The sequence below is a fragment of the Lathyrus oleraceus genome, chromosome 6, assembly GCF_024323335.1.
Source record: "Lathyrus oleraceus cultivar Zhongwan6 chromosome 6, CAAS_Psat_ZW6_1.0, whole genome shotgun sequence".
NCBI classification, from domain to species: Eukaryota; Viridiplantae; Streptophyta; class Magnoliopsida; order Fabales; family Fabaceae; genus Lathyrus; species Lathyrus oleraceus.
The window spans coordinates 379,168,268-379,190,196 of NC_066584.1; the positions used below are offsets into that span (position 1 = coordinate 379,168,268).

Genomic DNA, 21,929 nt, shown 5'->3' on the forward strand with positions numbered 1-21,929 from the left:
TTGCAAAAGAGTTCCGATAGTCAATTTTAAAATATTTTTTAACTTTTATTTTGTGTATCAGAAGACTTTGTAAAAAAGTTATGGTAGTCGTTTTTTAAATATTTTTTAACTTTTCTTTTGTGTACCGAAAGACTTTGCAAACAAGTCCCGGTAGTCATTTTTTAAATTTTTTTTATCATTTATGTTGTGTATCGGAAGTCTTTGCAAAATAGTTATGGTAGTCAATTTTTAACATTAACTTTATTTTGTGTATCAGAAGACTTTGTAAAAGAGTTATGGTAGTCAGTTTTTCTAATATTTTTTAAATATTTTTTTAGTATTGAAAGACTTTGTAAAAAATTTATGGTAATAAATTTTTAAATATTCTTTAACTTTTAATAAATTATTTATATAATGTCATTTTTATCTAAAAACTACTCCCCCGTCTCATAAAAAGTGTTTCATTTGCATTTTTTTCTGTCTTAAAATAATTGTCCTTTTACAATACCAATACAATATTTATTATTATTTTTTCACTATCATACCCCTATTTATTAGTTTTCACTTTATTCGATCACTCTTTTAACTATAATTAATAGGGGTTTTCTAATAAATGATATTAACTTTATAATCAAAATCAACACATCTAATCATTTTCTTAAGAACTGTGAATTGTTCAAATTGGACACTTTTATGAGACAGAGAGAGTATAATACAATGGTAAGAGAATAAATGATGGGGTATGGGTAAAATTTTCAGAAAATTTTACCCCATACCCCATCATTTATTCCCATACCTCTACAATAAAATTATTTTGACCAAAATATCCTTTTATAAATAATTTATTAAAAGTTAAAAAATATTATAAAAATTGATTACCGAAACATTTTTATAAAGTCTTTCGGTACACAAAAATTGACTACCGAAACTCTTTTGCAAAATCTTTCCGTACACAAAAATTGACTACCAGAACTCTTTTGCAAAGTCTTCCGATTCACAAAAAAAACTAAAAAAAAACTCAAAAAATGACTATCGGAACTCTTTTGCAAAGTCTTCCGGTACACAAAAAAAAGTTAAAAAAATACTCAAAAAATGACTAACGAAACTTTTTTGCAAAGTCTTTCGTTACACAAAAATTGACTATCAGAACTCTTTTTCAAAGTCTTCTGGTACACAAGAGAAAGTTAAAAAAATACTTGAAAAATGACTACCGGAACTAGGGTTGGAAATGAGTCGAGTCGAACCCGTCGTCAACTCGACTCGACTCAATAAGAATTGGTTTAGCTCGAAACTCGACTTGAGTTCGACACAAACTTTTTTTTAAGCTCGAACTCGACTCGTTTTAAGTTCTTGAACAACTCGGTTCAACTCGTTAGGTTCAGTTCGTTAGGTTCAGTTTGTTTACTTCACGGACTAAAAAGTCATTTTTTAAAGTTTAAATTTTTTTATTATATTTGACATTTTAAATTATTCTTTTTAAAGGGAAAATATTAAAACAAAATAAAGCTTTCAAGAGATAAATTTAAAAGTCTAATTCAAAAACTATTCTTTTTGAGTTTAAGTTTGTCTCAAAAACTATTACAAATATAATAAAATAATACTCCCTCCGTTCCTTTATAAGTGTCACTTTCTTGCAAAAAATTTGTTTCTTTTTAATTGTCACTTGCAAAATTCAAGGTAGTATTAATTGCTATTTTGTCAAAATTACCCCTATATAATGATTGCAGAGAAAGAAAAAGTAAAGTGAATGTAATAAATAATTAAGGGTATTATAGGTAAAAGAAGAATTATTGTTTGAAAAGTAACAATAATGATTAGCTTCCTTGGTATATGTAAAAAGTAAAAAAGTGACACTTAAAAAGGAACAGAGGGAGTACAACAAAAACTATTAGAAATTGATACATTCCCATCACAAAATGATTATTCAACCTCAATCTTCATTACACCAACTGTCAACTGATTTAGTGTCATAACTAGTAAGGAAAGGATAACCTGCAAGATGGAAGAGGATAATTTTTAAGTCAATTAAATTCATATATCAGAATATCAACACAACATGATCATGGTATGCTATGCTAAATCAATTACTTATATAAATAAAGGTTAAAATCTATACATTATTTTTTTAAATGATACTATTGAGATATATGATTTAAAAATTATATATATATATATATATATATATATATTATATATATATATATATATTATATATATATATATATATATAATCGAGTCGACTCATGAACCTAACGAGTCGAACTATACATAACTCAAGTTCAGCTCATTTATTTTACGAACTTAGTTTTGAGCTCAAGTTCGACTCATTTGGTTCATGAACCAAGTCCAACGAATTAATTATCGAATCGAGTCTCGAACTATTTTCGAGTTGGTTTGGTTCATTTCCAGCCCTAACCGGAACTCTTTTGCAAAGTCTTATGGTACACAAGAATTGACTACCGGAGCTCTTTTGCAAAGTCTTTCAGTACATAAAAAAAGCTAAAAAAAACTTGAAAAATGAGCACCAGAACTCTTCTCCAAAGTTTTCCGGTACACACACAAAAAAATTAAAAAATATTTGAAAAATGACCACCGGAACTCTTTTTCAAAGTCTTCTGATACGCAAAATACAATTTAAAAATATTTAAGAAATAAAATAATAAATTAATTAAAATATATAACAATAAAATTGGTATTTTTTAAAAAATATAGGGGTATAGAGATAAATGTAGGGGTATGATGTAAAATTTTCCAGTTTTCCAATTGACTGGGTAGTCCATAATTGGTCGGGTTTGGGCTTTTACAAGTAGGCCCAATCACAAAACAAAACCCTCCATTCCAAAACTTGAGGAACGAACAACACTATCCGTTTCATTTCAGTACTTGTCGCCGTTTCACCTGTAACTAACCAGCACCGTCGCCGTTGCTGTCATCCACCGCGTAACCGTCAAGGTAACCACCGTGTTCCTCCTTTCATCATATACTCAAATTACAATACAGTAACTAATCAATAACCAATAACTTTTGCGTTTATTTCTTCTCGAAAGTGAAAATGAAGAAAATGATAGCAATAGGGTTTGAAGGTTCAGCGAACAAAATAGGTGTTGGTATAGTAACCCTAGATGGAACAATTCTTTCAAATCCACGCCATACTTATATAACTCCACCCGGTCAAGGTTTTCTACCAAGAGAAACAGCACAACATCATTTTCAACACATTCTTCCCCTTGTTAAATCAGCTTTGGAAACAGCACAGATTACTCCACAAGATATAGACTGCATTTGTTACACCAAAGGTCCTGGTATGGGAGCTCCATTGCAAGTTTCTGCTATTGTAGTTCGTGTGCTTTCGTTGCTTTGGAAGAAACCAATTGTTGGTGTTAATCATTGTGTGGCTCATATTGAAATGGGTAGGGTTGTAACAGGTGCTGATGACCCTGTTGTTTTGTATGTTAGTGGTGGTAATACTCAGGTTATTGCTTATAGTGAAGGGCGGTACCGGATTTTTGGTGAGACTATTGATATTGCTGTTGGGAATTGTTTGGATCGGTTTGCGAGGGTCTTGACACTTTCTAATGATCCTAGTCCTGGATATAACATTGAGCAGGTGCATTTGCTAGTTCTGTTTTACATTGTTTATGACTTCTCTATGATATGTGAGTTTTTTTTGTTGTAATTTTTTAAAAATTGGGGTTGCAACTTGGGAGCATGTTGTGCTTGGTTTTACCTTGAAAAAGAAAAGTGATAGTTTTGTAAGTACTAGCTCAACTGGCAAATGTCGATGTTGTTAGGTTGGATACTTTGTCTTGGGTTCGAACCCGAGACCACACAATTGTGCATGTGAGTCCCTGGTGGTTATTGTCATTTCATCTGTGGACCAAAAAAACACTAATATATAGTCTTGTCATGATTGGTCATGCTTAACTGACTAATGTTGTCACCAGTTGCTCTGTCTGAACTTGCCTTATATTGTTTTCTTATCCTCCAGCTTGCAAAGAAAGGAGAGCAATTTATAGATCTTCCTTATGTTGTCAAAGGGATGGATGTATCTTTTAGTGGAATATTGAGCTATATTGAAGCAACTGCTAATGAAAAGCTAAAGAATAATGAGTGTACACCTGCAGACTTATGCTACTCTCTGCAGGTAAGTTTAATTTTTTTTGATAACTTTCTCTTGCGATATCCTGTATAGTTGTATTCATATAATAATTCATAGTAATAATAAGAATAAATAATTAAGAATTTGAGAATTGATATTTCATAGTATGTTGCAGGAAACACTGTTTGCCATGCTGGTGGAGATAACTGAGCGTGCCATGGCTCATTGTGACACAAAAGACGTTCTTATAGTTGGAGGTGTAGGTTGCAACGAGCGCCTGCAAGAGATGATGAGAACAATGTGCTCTGAACGTGGTGGAAGGTTGTTTGCTACTGATGATAGGTACTGCATTGATAATGGTGCAATGATAGCTTATACTGGTCTTCTTGAATTTGCCCATGGTGCGTCAACTGCACTAGAGGATTCTACATTCACCCAGCGGTTCCGAACAGATGAAGTCAAGGCCATCTGGAGAGAAGCAAATTTGGCAAAATCAAATAGTCTTGTAGACAAAAGTATTTGATTTTTCAATCTTGAGGTGCGGAAATATCCTTCTGCACACAATTATACCCAGGTTCAGTTAACTATATAAAATGTCTGTTTCTATTGGGTCAAGAATTTCTTAATTCTGTTCCACAGTCAAGGTTAGGTGGGAGATTTCAATATATACCAACAAGTTAAGTTCATTTATTGAGTCATGTGGGCCTTTCTATTTTAACTTAAGCTTTGTATACATTAAGAAGAACTTAACTGCATTGTTTAAAACTTATAAGGATAACGTTTTAACAATTCCAACTAGGGAACCGGAACTTATTTTCTTGATTGTATAGTTGTTGCTAACAAAATCTGTTCCCCCAGAATCTCATTGTTGGGTGTATGCTGGAAAAAGACTTCTAATGTGCTCTTGTTAGGATCCCACCACACACATTAACACCCAAGGATCTCACTGTTGCCTGTGAATTTTATTGATTGAAAGAAAAGGGTTACACAAAGGAGCTATCCTTCCCTACACTAGAGTATTTCTCTAGTCAACAACTCGATAATCTTCCTAGCTTCCTTAGGAAAAGTTAATCATATTTATAATATGACTAAAAGAAAAACAGTTTAACAATTACAGATGCTAACAGTATAACTAACTTTGGTTTACAACCTTCCCACTTTTTCCTCTATTAAACCTGGGGGACTCTATCTCCTGTTATAGGCTCTTCTTGTTGCCTAACAGCTCCCTCCAATTTTCTGCAATAACTTGCTGATTCCTCATCTTTGATTTAGCCTCCAACTAATGCTTGTATGCCCATTCTGTCTTGCCATCTGTAAAGCTTGCCTGTCAATTTGTTTACTTGAAATGGGGAGCTTTGTTTTGTGTGCTCAAATATAGTTGTTGTGCTCTACGCTTCATCCTTTCTGTCTGGTACTTGGACTTGGGCAATTAGTTTCCAAATTGAGTCAGGTTGGTAGGCATTCCGAGTTAGAATCCCTTGCAGAGGTGAGGTACGAATGAACTGAAGATGGACGTTAAACCCACAAACTATCCTCAATTTGGGTATTGACCCATTAGGTTTGGAATGATACCCAACTTACAAAATGTCCGTTCATCCACTCTATGTTTCTTCTTCAACAGAACCAATAGACATGAATGGAACATTGCTATTGTTGTCACCAATGGTTGCTTTGCCCGTAGTGACTCACTAACTTTTTCCTGCAAGCTGGTGTCCAGTGGTTTGTTGATTCAAGTGCAATTCTTGAACTGCGCAATTGTACCCCATTTCACCCACATCCTCATTCTCATTTAAATGTCAGCCACCTTATAAGCACTGTAGTTCAAAGTTTTTGAGTCCTCACCTTCCTTCTGCCTCCACTCTTCAGCCGGTTTACCTGCCATTCACGCATCCAAGTTCAGGGGCATAAGCTTGGACTCCAAGTTGCCCGTGCTTGCCGGTTGTTGCACCAAAACTTGGCGAATCTACATTAATTATAAGATTCTTGATGGCTACACTTCCCTGCATCTTCACCAGAAGTTTTTGTTTTTGTTTTTTTTGTTTCTGCCACCAGCTCTTCTTCAAAGAAGGTAACATCACTTCCTTTTTCGCCTCGCATGCAGGTATCTAAAGTAGCAAGCACATGTTTTGTCTTGTTCTTTCAAACTTCTTTAGGATCCCATTGGTGAAGCCTCCCGAGTCCTCCCTCTCTTGGATGCAACCAAACATGTGCGTCCTTAGTTCTTGTATCAACTTGCAACAATTCTTCTGCCTAAGTTGGCTTCTCCTCAAGGACCTGACTGGTTGGTCCATTTGTTAGGAGCCAAGAAACTGAATTCAAAAGAGAATATTTTATTGAAAAATGAGAAATACTAGGAGAGGGGATAGAAATCTCTTCCAAGGGTTTTTTTCCTTTCTACAACAGAACCACAGCTCTATTCACCAAGTGTTCACAAATCTGAATAAGTTTCCCTCTATCCATGTTATTCTTGTCGTACTATATTAACTTTGAACTACTCTATTACCTTTTATTCTATAACAGATCTAAAACAAACAAAAACAGAGATAAACTTATGTGACTGAGCCTTAAGGTTGCTGATAATCTATTTTGCTACTATACGGTTTATGTTAAAAATCTGTGAAAAACAAGCTGTATAATTGAATAATGCATGTTTCATTATCTAACAAATTTATTTTTCCTTCTTAACTCACAGGGCTAAGTACTCAATTGTGATTTAAAGAAAAACAAGGGACTAATGGATATCCAAATCAGCCATGTTCAAGTTTAAGTTTGTAGTGATACTCAAGTACAACCAAATTTATTAACACTGTAAATTTATGTATGAAGAAACTCTTCATTTTGTGTGATATTTTGTAGGGTTATGTGGTGCAAAAGTGTCATCCGTGCCAATATATAACCATGGTTCATGGTTTAAAACAAATGACATATTTACTTTGTACCTAAGGTCCTGGGATTAGTAATGTTGTAACAGCTCCCTTTCCTCTTCTCATAGGATATACAAATCTGGCTAGGATTAGTCATGTGATATTTGGGATTAAGGTAGCAATGATATTTTTTAGGACTTAGGTTATATATTTGTGGATGTGATATCATGTATTCTACCACTGTCTTATCACAATCTCTTGGGATCCGAACTTATTCCCTAATCAATCTCCTATTGCATATGGTCTTACTGTTTATATTGTATTTTCTGTGACGCACTTGATTGAGTCCTACATCACAACTTTACACGAAACCGCAAGGTACTTCAAATTCTAACTGTTAGAAGTTTGAGAAGCCAAACTTCCAACTGTAAATTTTTTGAATTAGTTGAACTTTGCAAAATGTCACCTGAAAAAAAAAGGTGAATATTATTTTATACTTATTTGTTTTTTACTAATATGATGTATGCATTCGTTACGTATTTTTTAAATAATATTTTTCAGTTTAATTTAATATATTTATTTTTATTATTTCATTTGTTTTAACATAATTGATATTTTTATATTGAAATTTAATATGTTATAGGTTAAATTTTTGTGTTTTAATAATATTAACAATATAGATAATTTATAATTTGGATATTCAAAAATTGATCAAAAGTAAATTGTATGAAATTGAATTGGATTGAATCAGATTTTTTTTTAATTCATCATTCAAAATCAAATTGGATCTCAAGGAAATTAATCTTATTAATCTTTAGATTAGATGAATTTTTGTCTTAAAAATGCACAACAAACACCTAATTATGTCATGTTCATCAAAACAAATTGTAAATTTTGGAGAAGAGTGAATCTTTATTACTCCATATAAAGTTATTAAAGAAAATACCATCAGTATTTTTTTAAAAGTTTTGATAGTTACCATTAGTTACATGAGAATTTGCAAAGACACCTATCCAATAATATAATAAAGTTTAAATATTTTGAATAATATATTAAATTTAATCTTTTGTAATAAAATATTTATTCGGTATCTCTTACTAATGATTGCCTCCCCTCATAGGCCAAGAAATACTTTTAATAACAATCACAATAAACCAACTTTACCTCTTGGCAGTCTCCAAGTCTTTTTTATAAACAAGTGTTGGATATATGTAAATTGTTGCATTATTATGGAATACAAATAACAAAAAAGAAACAAAATAAAATATAGCATGGTTTGTTTCACCGAGGAGCAAGAGTATTTGGTGAATAGCTCATGGGAAACATTTAAGAAAAACATTCCTCAACTTAGCATTTACTTCTATACTTTGTAAGTCTTTTTTTGACCCCTCCTTACGTTGTTTGAATTTGTAACCTGCGTTTGAGATTTTCTTTTTTCAAATATACACTTAAATATACATTTGATACTCTTTGGTTTGACTGGGAAAAAAAGGATATTGGAGAAAGTACCAGATGCAAAGGACATGTTCTCCTTTTTAAAAAACATCGATGGAATACCACATAACAATTCAACACTTGAGGCACACGCCGAATTAATTTTCGAAATGGTTAGTACAATATTAGTATCAAATTCCGGGCAAGTTACACGCTCCCCTTAATATTTATGTTTTGTTTCGATTGCAGACGCGTGATTCAGCTGTTCAACTTCGAGCAAAAGGAAAAGTGGATGTAGCTGATGATGTTACATTAGAATATTTGGGTTCTGTCCATGTCCAAAAAGGTGTCATTGATCTCCATTTCATGGTATACTCCTTAAATTTACACTTTGTAATGTAACCATTAGTTACTCATTTTAAAAACCGTTATTTTTAAACTATAAAGTAATTAAAATTTATATTTCAAAAGACAGCAAGTTTTTTTAATCATAAAATTCAATATTTTGTAGGTTATCATTTCATTTAAAAAAAATTAGAGCTAACTAACACTAGTTTTTTTTATAGGTGTTTAAAGAAGCTATGTTGAAAACAATAAAAAAGGCTGTGGAGGATAAATGGAGTGAGGAATTGGATTGTGCTTGGGGTAAAGCATATGATGAATTAGCAGCTGCAATTAAGAAAGCAATGGGATGGTTATAAAAAAAGTTCAATAGATTATTTTGTTTTCACTAAACCTGTTAAACACGTTTCTCTTTAAAGTCTCGTTAAAAATAAGCAGTGATAAAAGAGAAATTAGTGATAAAAGAGAAAATAGAAACACAAATCGTAAAGAATGGACACAATAATTTTTTACTCAGTTCATTCAAATGTGTTTCCTCTCCGACTACATGACAATTGTAGTTTTATTTTATTATTCGAATGAATTAAGGTTTTAGTGTTCCAAGCCATATATATATATATATATATATATATATATAATTATATAATAATATATATATTATATATATATAATATATATATATATATATATATTATGGTTCATATTACAAGAATACTCTTGAATGATACCGTGCAAGACTATTGTCCTCACACTCTTCGGTTGCCTTAAACAGTTAATTGGGTCTAATGTATATTTGGGAAAACGTATGGGCAGGGGCGAGGGAGCCTCATGTCACTACGCTAACTTAGTTTCTCTTACCTCTTATGTGACTACGAGTCATACTCAACAATCTCCACTTAGACGAGTATCAAACATCTAGGAAGATTTCATGTATGGTGTCCACATGTTAGACAATTGGTAGGTACACCGCTAATTTAACTCTAAGAAATATGTAACAAGTCTAAGAAGTGCTTGAACATGTCATTGGTGAGTGACTTGATTAACATATCAATTGCATTCTTTAACGTATGAACTTTTTCAATTAATATTTGTCAAGATGCAAGTTACTCTCTAATCTTGTGAAACTTCAAGTCAATAATATGCTTGAGATCTAGATCTAGGCCTATCGTCTAACAAGTGGTATCACAAGCTCCAGTTATTTCCGGTCTTAAGATTTACTTATTAGATAATGACTATCGAACCTAAAATGGCGTATAATAGAGCACCTTTTTTTACCGGCGAAAATTATGGCTATTGGAAAGCTTGTATGCATATCCATGTCAACTCCGTTGACAAGGGTGTATGAGATACAATCATAAATGGTCCAAATGAAATTACTATGACCAATGATGAAGGTGTCACCATACCAAAATCGGAAAGTCAATGGAATGATAATGATAGGAAGTTGTGGTCTCATGATTGGAAAGTATATAACATTCTCATATCCGTATTAGGTGTGGATGAGTATTATCATATTTCTCATTGTGAAATCGCCAAAGCTATGTGGGAAGCATTAGAAGTTGCCCATGAGGGAACTAATGAGGTCAAACAAGCTAGAATCAACACATTAAACCAATAGTTTAAACTCTTTCGTATGAAGCATGGTGAAACCATTGCCGACATGCAAAAGAGATTCACACATCTTATTAATAGATTGAATGCTCTAGGTAATCCTATCTCCAATGCTATTGCTACTAACAATGTTTTAAGATGTCTTAATAGGGAATGACAACCCAAGGTCACCACGATTAAATAGGCGAATAATCTTAAAGCACTTGATCTCATTACCTTGTATGAAAATAAGATGAGGAAATAGAAAGATAAAGACAAGGAAGATGTGAAGAAGTCCATTGCTCTAAAGATTTCTAGTTTCAAGTCCTCAAAGAATGTGCCTAGTGAGTGTGAAGAAAAGGATGACAAGAACTCTGATGATGATGATATTGGGCTATTTGTCAAGAGATACCAAAGATATATTCAGAATAATAAAGTCAAGCACTCCGAAGGAAACTTAGCCAAATTTAGAAGGGAGTCCAAGTCCTCAAAAGATGGTGAAAATAGAAAAGATAAATTTAGAAGCTCTTGTTATAATTGTGGTGAAATTGGTCACTATAGACCAAAATGTCTCATGATGAAGAAAGACAAAGAAAAAGGGTATCGCAAGAAGTCTAGTAAATCTAGAAGAGCTTATGTAGCTTGTGAGAGTGCAAGTGATTTCTCAAGCGATGAAAGCTCAACTTCAAATGTAGAATCGATCCGAATTTGTCTTATGTCTAGTGGAAGAAAGAAGAAACAAGTAAGTCATTCTAAACTTGAGCTTACTAGTGATTTATCTTATTCTAAATTACAAGATACTTTTGATAATCTTCATAGAGAAGCATTAAACGCTTTTAAGAAATTAGCTTCACATGAAAAAATATTTTTTCAATTGGAGGCTAAGGTCTTAGAGTCCGAAAGAAAGTTGAAAGCAATTAAGCTATCCATGCTACATGTTCAAAAAGACAAGATTGAGGATGAAAATTCTTATAGAATAGGTTGTGAATCTTGTCATTATTGGCAAGAAAAAATAAATGCTCTTCGAGTCAAATTAGACAATACCTTACAACCTAAGAGTGCATTTGCTATTGATCCTTCTAAGTATGAAAGGTCTTTGAATCATTCATACAAAAAGAATAAAAATCTCAAAAAGGATTCAAATGGTAAAAGCATATCTCATCGTAATCTATCTTGTCATTATTGTTGCAAAAAGGGTCATACCATTGAAAAGTGTAAAATTAGGAAGTGTTAGTTCCTAAAGGAGCCTCTCAATGGTTGCCTAAATGCAACCTTGATTTCACTCACTTCCAAAGACCCAATGAAAATTGGATATCTATTTCCTTTGTTTAAATCTATAGGTTGAATGTCTTTAATCTACCGAAAAGATGTGGTATCTTGATAGCGGGTGACATATCGCTTTTCATTGACTTTGTGCCAAAGAAAAAAGGGGTTCGTCACTTATGGAGATAACAACAAAGGAGCTATTCTTGGAAAAGGTAGTGTAGATAATCCCTCATCTACTACTATCTCTGATGTAATGCTTGTTGATGGTCTTAAACACAACCTTATTAACATTATCCAACTTTGTGACAAAGGTTTTAAAGTCACTTTCACTAATACTTGTTGTTTATTTGAGCATAATGATAAGAAAAATTGTTCGTTTAAGGGATTAATAGTCAATAATACTTATATGCTAAATTTAGATATGTATCCTTAGTTGGTACTAAGTGCCTTGCTACCATGAGTGAAAACTTTTGGTTATGATATAGGTGCTTAGCTCATATTAACTTTGACTTACTAAATAAAGTAACCTCAAAGGATCTAGTAAATGGTATTCCTAAAATGAAGTTCACAAAAGACCATCTATGTGAAGCATGTCAAATGAGGAAGCAAATGAAGGTCTCCTTTAAATCGAAAAATGTAATTTCAACATCTAGACCTCTTGAACTTCGTCATATGGATCTTTTTGGTCCTCCTAGAATCAAAAGCTTAGGTGGAAACTATTATGGCTTTGTTATAGTTAACGATTATTCTAGATTTTGCTGGGTTATGTTTTTGTCTAGTAAGAATGAGACCTACTCAACTTTCAAACTATTTGCTAGATTGTTCCAAAATAAAATGAACTTAAAAATCATTTCCATCCGAAGTGATCACGGAGGAGAGTTTGAAAATCTTCTCTTTGAAAAGTATTGTGAAAAACATGGTATTGAACATAACTTCTCGGCTTCTAGAACTCCACAACAAAATGGGGTTGTGGAGCGTAAGAACCGAGTTTTAAAGGAGTTAGCGAGGACAATGCTTAATAAAGGTGATTTACCAAAGTACTTATGGGCCAATGCTATTAGCACATCGTGTTATGTTTTGAATAGAATTTTGATACGTCTCATTCTAAACAAAAACCCCTATGAATTACTTTGAGGTAGAAAACCTAATGTCTCTCACCTTCATGTCTTTGGATGTAAATGCTTTATTTTGAACAATGGAGCAGACAATATAGGTAAGTTCGATGCTAAAGCCGATGGAGGTATATTCCTCGGATACTCACAATCTAGTAAGGCATATAGGGTCTATAACAGGAGGCTACTTATTGTTGAGGAGTCCGTTCATATATCTTTTGATGAGTCTTTTCCGAAAAATATTGGGAAAAGTATGCCTTTTCATGATATATGTGTGTCTACACATGACATTCTCAACGAAGCCAATAAAAGGATTGATCAACCTCAAACGAATGAAAATGAGAAAGTAGAAGATGATGATCAAGAAGGGGAAAAGGGTCTGACTGCAGTGGATGACCTTCCTTTAACTTGAAGAACATCCAAAGATCACATTTGACGTACCCCAAATTTTGACCACCCTTCATATGTTTTTTAGTATCATTTTATTTCGAATAAATGAAATGATGTATTGGATAAGAGAGCATGTGTAAGGAGCACGATCATACAGTCTCGGGTCCGAGTCCTAACTTTCGTATTAGCACATTTTCATTTTTTACAAAGAAAAATTATAAATAAGTTGCATTTAAAAAAATATTTTTATGTTTTCGTATTTTCTAAATCAGATACTATTTTTTATGCATTTATAAAAAGAAAAGAAAAAATATTAATATCATTTGTAAGAAGGGTTAAAATAGGAAATCAAGTTTTCTTTAGCATATTATTCTACGAGTTCTATTATAGTTAGAATGAATATAATAGTCCATAGGATAAATATGCATGTCTAAGAGTTGTAAGAGGAGGTCTTGAGTTTAAATCTCATCTTGCATTAAAAGGTAAAAAATATATCTTATTTTAAATGCATTTTTATTTAGATTTAATTAGGTCTTGAGTTCGAATCTCACCTTTCTCACTTTTCATGCATTTTTTCTCTTTTATTTATTTTTCCTTTATTTCTAACTTTTTGCATTATTTTTAAAACACAAAAATATCATTTTTAACATTTTATTCTTAATTTTCGTATTTCTTATTAATGCATTTTTTAAAATATTTTTTTCCATTAAAATCATGATTTTATGCCTAAAATAGCAAAAAAATCACAAAATAAAAATATTTGGAAAATTTTTGTTCTTTTTTTAGGATAGTGATTTAATTTGATTTTTATTTAAAGCATAATAAAACTATTTAAAAGAGAGATTTTGATCTTTTGTAATTTTAGGATAGTTTATGTTAACTTTGGAAAAAAATCAACAAGTTTGATCAAAATGGGCATAAATGAAAAATCAAATAAATTTGATTTATAGGTTTTTTTTAATTATTTTTATTAATTATGATCAGATTTATGCATTTTTAGAATTAAACATAATTCCTAAATAATTTAAATAGAATAGACATTTTTTATTTTTAGTGCATTTTCCCTTTTTCATTTGTTTTTACTTTTTTTACAAAAAAAATCATAATTGCATTTTTTAAGTCATTTTTTTATTAAATTTCGCATTTTTAATTTATGCATTTTAATTTTTTTTCTTCACTTTTTGCATTAATTTTAGTAAAACAAGTATCCAAAAAAGGTAAAAAAAAATATCTTATTTTAAATATATTTTTATTTAGATTTAATTAGGTTAATTATATTTTTTTTGTTATTTTAAATGCATTTTTATTTAGATTTAATTAGGTCTTGATTTCGAATCCCATCTTTCTCACTTTTTGTGTATTTTTTTTTTTTTATTTGTTTTTTCTTTATTTATAACTTTTTATATTATTTTTAGAGATTAATTACTATACACTGTCAGAGTAAAAAGTTTTACACCGTCGGTTCATCACCATCACCCGTTTGTACTACTTTATAGATTTTTAAAATAAAAGTCAAACTTCTTTTAATATCCAACGTCTATAATTAATTGATGGTGTAAAACCCTTTTACACTGATAATGTATTTCAATTAATCTCTTATTTTTAAATCACAAAAATAATATTTTTTAACATTTTATTATTAATTTTTGTATTTCTTATTTATGCGTTTTTTTAAATATTATTTTTTCATTAAAATCACGATTTTATGCATAAAATAGTAAAAATCACAAAATAAAAATATTTGAAAAAAATTATTCTTTTTTTAGGATAGTGATTTAATTTGATTTTTATTTTAAACATAATAAAACTATTTAAAAGATAGACTTTGATCTTTTTTTTTAATTTTAGGACTATTTATGTTAATTTTAGAAAAAATGAACAAGATTGATCAAAAGGGGCATAAATCAAAAATCAAATAAATTTGATTCATAGTTTTTTTTTATTATTTTGATTAATTATGATCAGATTTAATTTATTTTTAGAGTTAAACATAATTCCTAAATAATATAAATAAGATGAACATTTTTTTATTTTTAGTGCATTTTCCTGAATTTTTGATCCAAATAACCCAAATTTTCATTTTTTTTTTCCAAAATAACTCATTTTTCAGATTATTTCTCAAAATATCCCACTTTGAAGAGGTGACGCCAGATGAATTGGTGCCTACTCTTTAACTTAGAGAGGTGGCTAGTGCACTTAGTGTTGTCATCCAATTTACGCATGTGTGTTAAGTTATAAAGAAGACGCCAATTGGTCTGACACCTATGTGTTTTTCGTGATTTTTTTTAAAAAACAATGTACATTTTAGATAAAAGTCAAAATCAGATCAATTGATATCAATATTAATATGTGTTTACATACGTTAACCAAAAAGACTAATGTCGTTGACTGGGATGACCTAACCAACCTACGGTCCCACATCCCCTAGCTACCCGAACACGTGGCCCTAACCCATGTTGATGATTCACCCCAGGTGTTTGAGTATCTGAGCGCCCAAGAACATCACCACTACCTGCAGGAGATTGCCTAAGATATTCAGACAAATCGACGTGGTCCTGTGTATGCAATGAAGCGCTACCGCCATAGCTGAGTTCGTGACCCATGCCAGAGTAGTTGGGTTGTGTTTGAGTTATTGGAGGGCGACCATGACGATTGAAGGGGGACATTGGAGGGCGACCATGCCACAGTTTTTGAATATCATAATTCACCCTATAAATCCATGTGTAATCTCTCTTAACTCTCTATTTACTCTTAGTTATTTATTTTTCTTTACATTTCCATCTTTCCATTTTTCATTGACATTAACTCTATTTCAACTAGATACTAAAAAAATGTTGTTTTTAGTAATTAATTTTAATTCAATCACACTTTTTGAATACCACAATTCACCTTATAAATCCTGGTGTAATCTCTCTTAACTCTCTATTTACTCTTAGTTATTTACTTTTCTTTACATTTCCATCTTTCCATTTTTCACTACCATTAACTCTATTTTAACTAGACTACTAAAAAAGTATTATATTTAGTAATTAATTTTAACTAGCTAAGACTGATCTCAACTGGATCTTTTCGTGTTCTCAAAGAATCTAGCTAAGACATGGACCTTTAATGAAATACAATCAAATAAACAAATAATTGAAGAATACATGTGTTTCTAACTAACTCTCTTGCGTTGAGCCTTCTTGCTTCATCCAACCGGACATACAAATGAACAAGATAGAAACCTCCTTGAGGAAACTCATGGGTATTGTCTATATCAGTGAAACATCATAAGTACAAAACATCAGTATGAGCTGCACTCTTATCAACAATATTGTTGTGCCGACCAAATATAAGAAATAAGCCTAAAACATGCATAGATGATGATACTCCTCACGCTCTTCATAATCATGATGATCTAAAGAGGATTTCAAATAATGTGTGTATCATGTCGACATCCATTTAAACCTTGCATGGTATTTCCATGTCTACGAATTCTTTCATCTTTTAAACCCTGAGACGATGTCAATTTTAAAATTTTGGGAGGTCTCTAAGACTTATTAAAGGTCCAAAGAGGATTTTATTGAGTAAACTCCATTGTCCCATATTGGTAAGAGATAGAGCTTGAAAATAATTTATATAGAATGACATCCACAACTTATAAGTTGGTTTTGTAAGAATGAGTTAGGTCAAACTCTAATATGTCTCAAGTCCCACATTGGTTATGCATAGAGCTTAAAAATAATTTATATAGAGTGACATCTCCATCTTTCAAATCGATTTTATCAGGATGAGTTAAGTAATCTCTAATAAATCAGCTTCATTTTAATTTTAGATGTAGTGTCGGTGATAACAATTTTGTTTTTGTATATATAAATTATATATGGAAAATTTGTTTATGTTTAGCTTTTAAAAAAAATGAAATTCAATATTTTCTAGTATTTGAAATTATTAAAATATGTTTATACTTTAAATTTTAATCGTAAAAAAGTAGTGTTAAAGTGCATTATTTTAAAAACCAACTCTGATTAAATCAAATAAGTAACATATCCAAACTAGGAAAAAAAAGCATTTAATAGATGGGTTATGAAAATCAAATGGATTAATGTTTGTTTTCTTTATTTCTTTATCAAAACCAGTTTTATAATTATTAAAAAAAACCTAACAACTTCAAAATAGAAAATAGATTTTATAAATTAAAATTTAGAAAATAAAAAATCTCATCTATGAGAGTTTTAACTATGTACATAGAAGAACACTAAAATAACATTTAATTGACAAAAAATTGATTTAGTTTACAATATTCTCAATATCTTTTAGTGTTATGGTTTTTTATAATTTTTTAGAGATCGAATATCTAGTTCAACCCGATTTAATCCTGTTAATAACAATGAACATGTAAAAACATAGAGAAGGAAAAAGATCATTTAACTTAGGGTTTCAATAGAATGAGCAAAAAACGGAAGAATAAGGGTTACACCAGGGTATAAATACTATATGCTAGAAAATACCAAACTACCCTTACGAAGATATAATAATAATAATAATAATAATAATAATAATAATATAATATAATAATAATAATAATAATAATAATAACAATAATAATAATATATAACATCTCCCCTGAAACTCAAGATGCATTAGTAGGAAGCATCAAGAGTTTGTCAATCAAAAAGCAAAAATGTTTAATGGAGTGCGTCTTTGTAAACAAATCAGCAATCTGTAAAGTGGATGAGACTAACGGTAGAGTAATTGTCCCTTGCTGAAGATGATGACGAGTGAAGTGACAATCAATCTCAATATGTTTGGTATGTTCATGAAAGACCTAATTGTGGGTAATTTGAGTGGCACTCTTGTTATTACAATACATGGGAGTCAGTCCAGACAGAACGACACCCATATCAGAAAGTAACCAACACAGCTAGACTATTTCAGTAGTGGTGGATGCCATAGCACAATACTCGGCTTCTGTAGACGAACGAGAGACAATGTCTTGTTTCTTACCCTTCCAAGAAATAAGAGAGTCTCCAAGAAAGATATAAAATCTTGTGGTAGACTTACGATCTGCGGGGTCGCCAACCCAATCAACATCAGAATAAGCAAGTAGCTCCAATGAGGACGATGAGGGAAAGAGAAGGCTCTGAAACTGGATACTCCGAAGATAACGATATATGCGATAAAACAACTGCCTAATGCACTGTAGTAGGAAAGACTACAGACTGACTAACAACATGAATAACATAAGCAATATTTGGTCTAGTAATCATAAGTTACACCAGGTTGCCAACCAAAGTACGATATAATGTGGGATCTGGCAAAGAAACACCGTCAGATGGAGCATATTTCACATTTAACTCAAGAGGATTATCTGTTACTCTATCATGAGAGAGACAGGTATGTTCAAGAATGTTGACAATATAATTGGACTGAGAGAGAAGATAGCCTCTAAGAGAGTAGGCAACTTCAATACCCAAAAAGTAACGAAGAGTGCATAAGTCCTTCATCTCAAACTGTTTGGATAAATGTAATTTCAAATCATTAATTATATACATATCATCACCTGTAATAATCATATCATCAACATATAATGAAAAGAAAATACGACCATGATAAGTGGTCTTGACAAATAAAGCAGAAGCATGATCACTAGAACGAAATCCAATAGATGTAATCATAGTGGTAAACTTCTTAAACCAAGCTCGTGGAGCTTGTTTCAGACCATATAGTGCTTTCTTCAACTTACACACTTCCCCTTGATTATGTGAAACACCTTGTGGGGGTGCCATATAAACTTCTTCTTGAAGATCACCATTTACAAATGCATTTTTAACATCCATTTAGGAAATATGCCATTGACAAACAGATGCAATTGCAATAAGGGTGCGAGTAGTAGTCATCTTAGCAACAATAGGAAAAGTTTCTTCATAATCCATAACATATTGTTGAGAGAATCCCTTACAAATAAGACATGCTTTATAGCGTTAAACTGACCCATCAAACTTAGTTTTGATCTTGTATGTCCAACGAGACCAATAACACATTTTCCAAAAGAAAGATGTACTAATTCCCAAGTATTTGTTTTATGCAAGGCAAAAAGTTCTTTTGTCATAGCCTGCTGCCAAAGGGGTCAAGAATAGCCTCTTTGTAGGAAGAAGACTCAGACAAACTGTGGATAGAGGTTAGAAAAGAAGCAAAAGAAACAGAGTAAGTGGAATAGACAAAATCAGGCAATTTATTAGACTTATGGTCACAAGAGGGATAACAAGGAGGTGGAGGATCAACAATTGCAAGAGGTTCTTGGGTAGCCATGGGGACAAGAGGGATGTCAGTATCTGGAGTAGTAGTAGATTAGTCCTGCAATTCTCAAAATTATAATAACTAGAATTATTATCATTATGACCAAAAGGATCAATATGGGTGAGTTTTGAACTACTAGTAATATGAGAATCCGAAGAAAGAGATTAAAAAGGAATGTGTTTAATGAAAACAACATGACAAGAAACATATAATTTCTTTGCACTAGGATCATAACAACAATAACCCTTTTGACCATCCCCATAACCAAGAAAAACAAATATAGTAGAACGAGAAGACAACTTACTACATTTTACTTGTGGGCGAAGAACAAAACAAGTAGAACCAAACACCTTCAAAGATGAATAATCAGGAATAAAGTTATACAATTTTTAAAGGGAGACAAACCTGGTGTGATTGACGATGGGAGTCTATTAATAACATGAACAACAATAAGAACTGCTTCACCCCAAAATTCACTAGGAACTGAAGCAGACAACAAAAGGGAACGAGTAATCTCAATAATATGACGGTGTTTTCTTTCAGCAACTTCATTCTATTGAAGGGTATCAGTACAAGATGTTTGATAAATTATACTATCAAAAGCAAGCAATTCAAAGAATTTATTAAAGGTATATTCACCACCTAAATCATAACAGAAGCACTTTATAACAACATTATGTTGAGTTTTAACCATAGCACGAAAGATATCGTAAAAGTCAAATAATTCAGAGTGATTTTTCATAAGATAAACCCAACAATAATGAGTATAGTCATCAATAAACGAAACATAATATCTAGATCCACCCTTAGTTAGAATCGATGATGTATCCCATACATTAGAGTGAACTAAATCAAATGGTGCATATGAAATGAAAACACTTTTACTATATGATAAAGCTGAAAATCTAGCAAGTTTGCAACCACAACAATTTGAAATATCAGTTGTTTGTAACTTTCCTAAAGCTCTAGTAGAGGCCAAATACTTTAATCTAGAAGCATAGACATGTTCAAGGAGGTAATGCCATAAATAAAAACTAGAAGATGGAGAATTCAAACGAAAAGAGGACAATAAGTCCGTTGTGGAACTAGATGTTGAGGTTGCAGTATCTAGGACTCTCAACTCATCCAAGACATAAAGTCCCCCTTCTCTACGGCCTGTCCTAATCAGCATCCCGGAATGAAGATCTTGCACACAACAAGAAGTGAAAGAAAACATAACTGAGTAACCAGAATCATATAATTGACTAACAAAAGCAAGACTCAAAATGAGGTTAGGAATATAATAGACATCATCAAATGATAACTTATGTGTGAAGACAGAACCAATGCCTGCTAATGGCATATGAGTGCTATCACCAGTCATAACTGACGTAGATGAGGCAGTATTCAAAGACACAAATGATTTAGCATCATATGACATATGGTGTGATGCTCCAGACTCTAGAATCCACATGGAAGGAGATATACATGACAAACAAGAAGATTTCAAACCTTTAAGAGAGGAGACAAATATGGCACGTGACTGAGTGATAAGAAGATTTTGGAGCTACTCTACAATATCAGATATTTGAGATGTAGTAAGAGCAACAACAACATCAGATGATGGACTCTTGAAATTTTTCTTACTCGCTTTCAACAATCTGGGACATTGTGCTTTCCAATGACCTTTCTCCTTACAAAAACCACATTCATCAATGCCAAACCCAACCCTACCTTGAGGTTTTCCTTTGTGAAATTGAGCATCAAAAAAAGATTGAGGAGTAGAGAGAACTTCTTTATCTAGAATCAAATTAGAGTGAGACTTGAGTCTAGTTTCTTCTACCAATAATTCATTAAAAATTGAATCGACATTAGGAAGAGGATTACGATGTAGAATACCCCCATGAAGACCCTCAAAATCATCCCTAAGTGCCATCATAAATTGAACCAAACACTACTCTTCTCTTTGATCAGTGTAAGCTTTGATAACTTTAAATCCAGTCGATTCTATAATAGCCAATTGATCCCACAAATTAGTCATTGCTGAATAGAATTCTTGAATAGTCATATTATTATGTTTGAGAGCTCTAATGTCACTCTCCAATTGATATCGTTTTGCAAAATTAGATTGAGCATACAAACGTTTCAAATGGTCCCAAACCTTCTTAGTAGTATTATATTTTTCTAGTTGCACGCCTATTGACTGAGAAACTGAATTATTGATCCAAGTAAGAATCTTCAAATTACTAACATCCCATGTTTCCAACTCTTTTGCATATTTTGCTTCATCCTTTTTTTTGGTAGGTTTAACCGAGGTTCCATCAACATAGCCCCACATCCTTTTTTCTTTCAATTTTTTTTCATTACATAACTCTAATATGGATAATTTTCACCAATGAGTTGGACACTAACAAACTAAAGAGAATTATCTTTATCATTACTCATAGTACTCAATAATGAGATAACCAAAACACCACAATTAAGCATTGTATTAAATAATATTGACAAAAAAAACCACCTTCTCCCAATTTTGTTGGACGGTAGCCTTCTTTCAATTTTGCCAATTATTGTACTTCTAATAAATTAACACAGAAA

At 31.8% G+C, this 21,929-nt stretch overlaps 3 protein-coding genes across 5 annotated transcripts; 2 read left to right on the forward strand and 1 right to left on the reverse strand.

Moving 5' to 3' along the window:
- The first annotated feature begins 2,797 nt into the window (after positions 1 to 2,797).
- Positions 2,798 to 7,242, forward strand: LOC127092075 (uncharacterized). Of its 3 annotated transcripts, XM_051030863.1 has the most exons (5): positions 2,798 to 2,931; positions 3,027 to 3,586; positions 3,968 to 4,123; positions 4,254 to 4,616; positions 6,771 to 7,242. In XM_051030863.1, exons 2-4 carry the CDS (start codon positions 3,032 to 3,034, stop codon positions 4,599 to 4,601), a joined length of 1,059 nt encoding a protein of 352 aa, XP_050886820.1. In that variant the 5' UTR covers positions 2,798 to 2,931; positions 3,027 to 3,031; the 3' UTR covers positions 4,602 to 4,616; positions 6,771 to 7,242. The 3 variants fall into 3 exon arrangements, 1 of the variants encoding a protein (XP_050886820.1); XR_007792100.1 differs by having other exon boundaries at positions 2,831 to 3,586; positions 4,254 to 6,285; XR_007792099.1 differs by having other exon boundaries at positions 2,831 to 3,586; positions 4,254 to 4,652.
- A 956-nt stretch (positions 7,243 to 8,198) lies between these two features.
- LOC127092546 (leghemoglobin) lies at positions 8,199 to 9,149 on the forward strand. The gene is made up of 4 exons (XM_051031447.1): positions 8,199 to 8,311; positions 8,435 to 8,549; positions 8,626 to 8,745; positions 8,943 to 9,149. The coding sequence occupies exons 1-4, from the start codon at positions 8,214 to 8,216 to the stop codon at positions 9,075 to 9,077; spliced, it is 468 nt and encodes a 155-aa protein (XP_050887404.1). The 5' UTR covers positions 8,199 to 8,213; the 3' UTR covers positions 9,078 to 9,149.
- Positions 9,150 to 21,288: 12,139 nt separating this feature from the next.
- Positions 21,289 to 21,672, reverse strand: LOC127095752 (uncharacterized). The gene has a single exon (XM_051034397.1). It carries the CDS (start codon positions 21,670 to 21,672, stop codon positions 21,289 to 21,291), a length of 384 nt encoding a protein of 127 aa, XP_050890354.1.
- Between the last annotated feature and the right edge of the window lie 257 nt (positions 21,673 to 21,929).

What these genes read in the sequence shown, in the direction of transcription:
- LOC127092075 (XM_051030863.1), top strand. Translation starts at nt 3,032, where the DNA reads ATGAAGAAAATGATAGCAATAGGGTTTGAAGGTTCAGCGAACAAAATA. An exon ending in CTGGATATAACATTGAGCAG is followed by an intron (nt 3,587 to 3,967) that starts GTGCATTTGCTA and finishes CTTATCCTCCAG; the next exon opens with CTTGCAAAGAAAGGAGAGCA. An exon ending in ACTTATGCTACTCTCTGCAG is followed by an intron (nt 4,124 to 4,253) that starts GTAAGTTTAATT and finishes AGTATGTTGCAG; the next exon opens with GAAACACTGTTTGCCATGCT.
- LOC127092546 (XM_051031447.1), top strand. Translation starts at nt 8,214, where the DNA reads ATGGTTTGTTTCACCGAGGAGCAAGAGTATTTGGTGAATAGCTCATGG. An exon ending in AGCATTTACTTCTATACTTT is followed by an intron (nt 8,312 to 8,434) that starts GTAAGTCTTTTT and finishes TGGGAAAAAAAG; the next exon opens with GATATTGGAGAAAGTACCAG. An exon ending in TCATTGATCTCCATTTCATG is followed by an intron (nt 8,746 to 8,942) that starts GTATACTCCTTA and finishes TTTTTTTTATAG; the next exon opens with GTGTTTAAAGAAGCTATGTT.
- LOC127095752 (XM_051034397.1), bottom strand. Translation starts at nt 21,672, where the DNA reads ATGTGGGGCTATGTTGATGGAACCTCGGTTAAACCTACCAAAAAAAAG.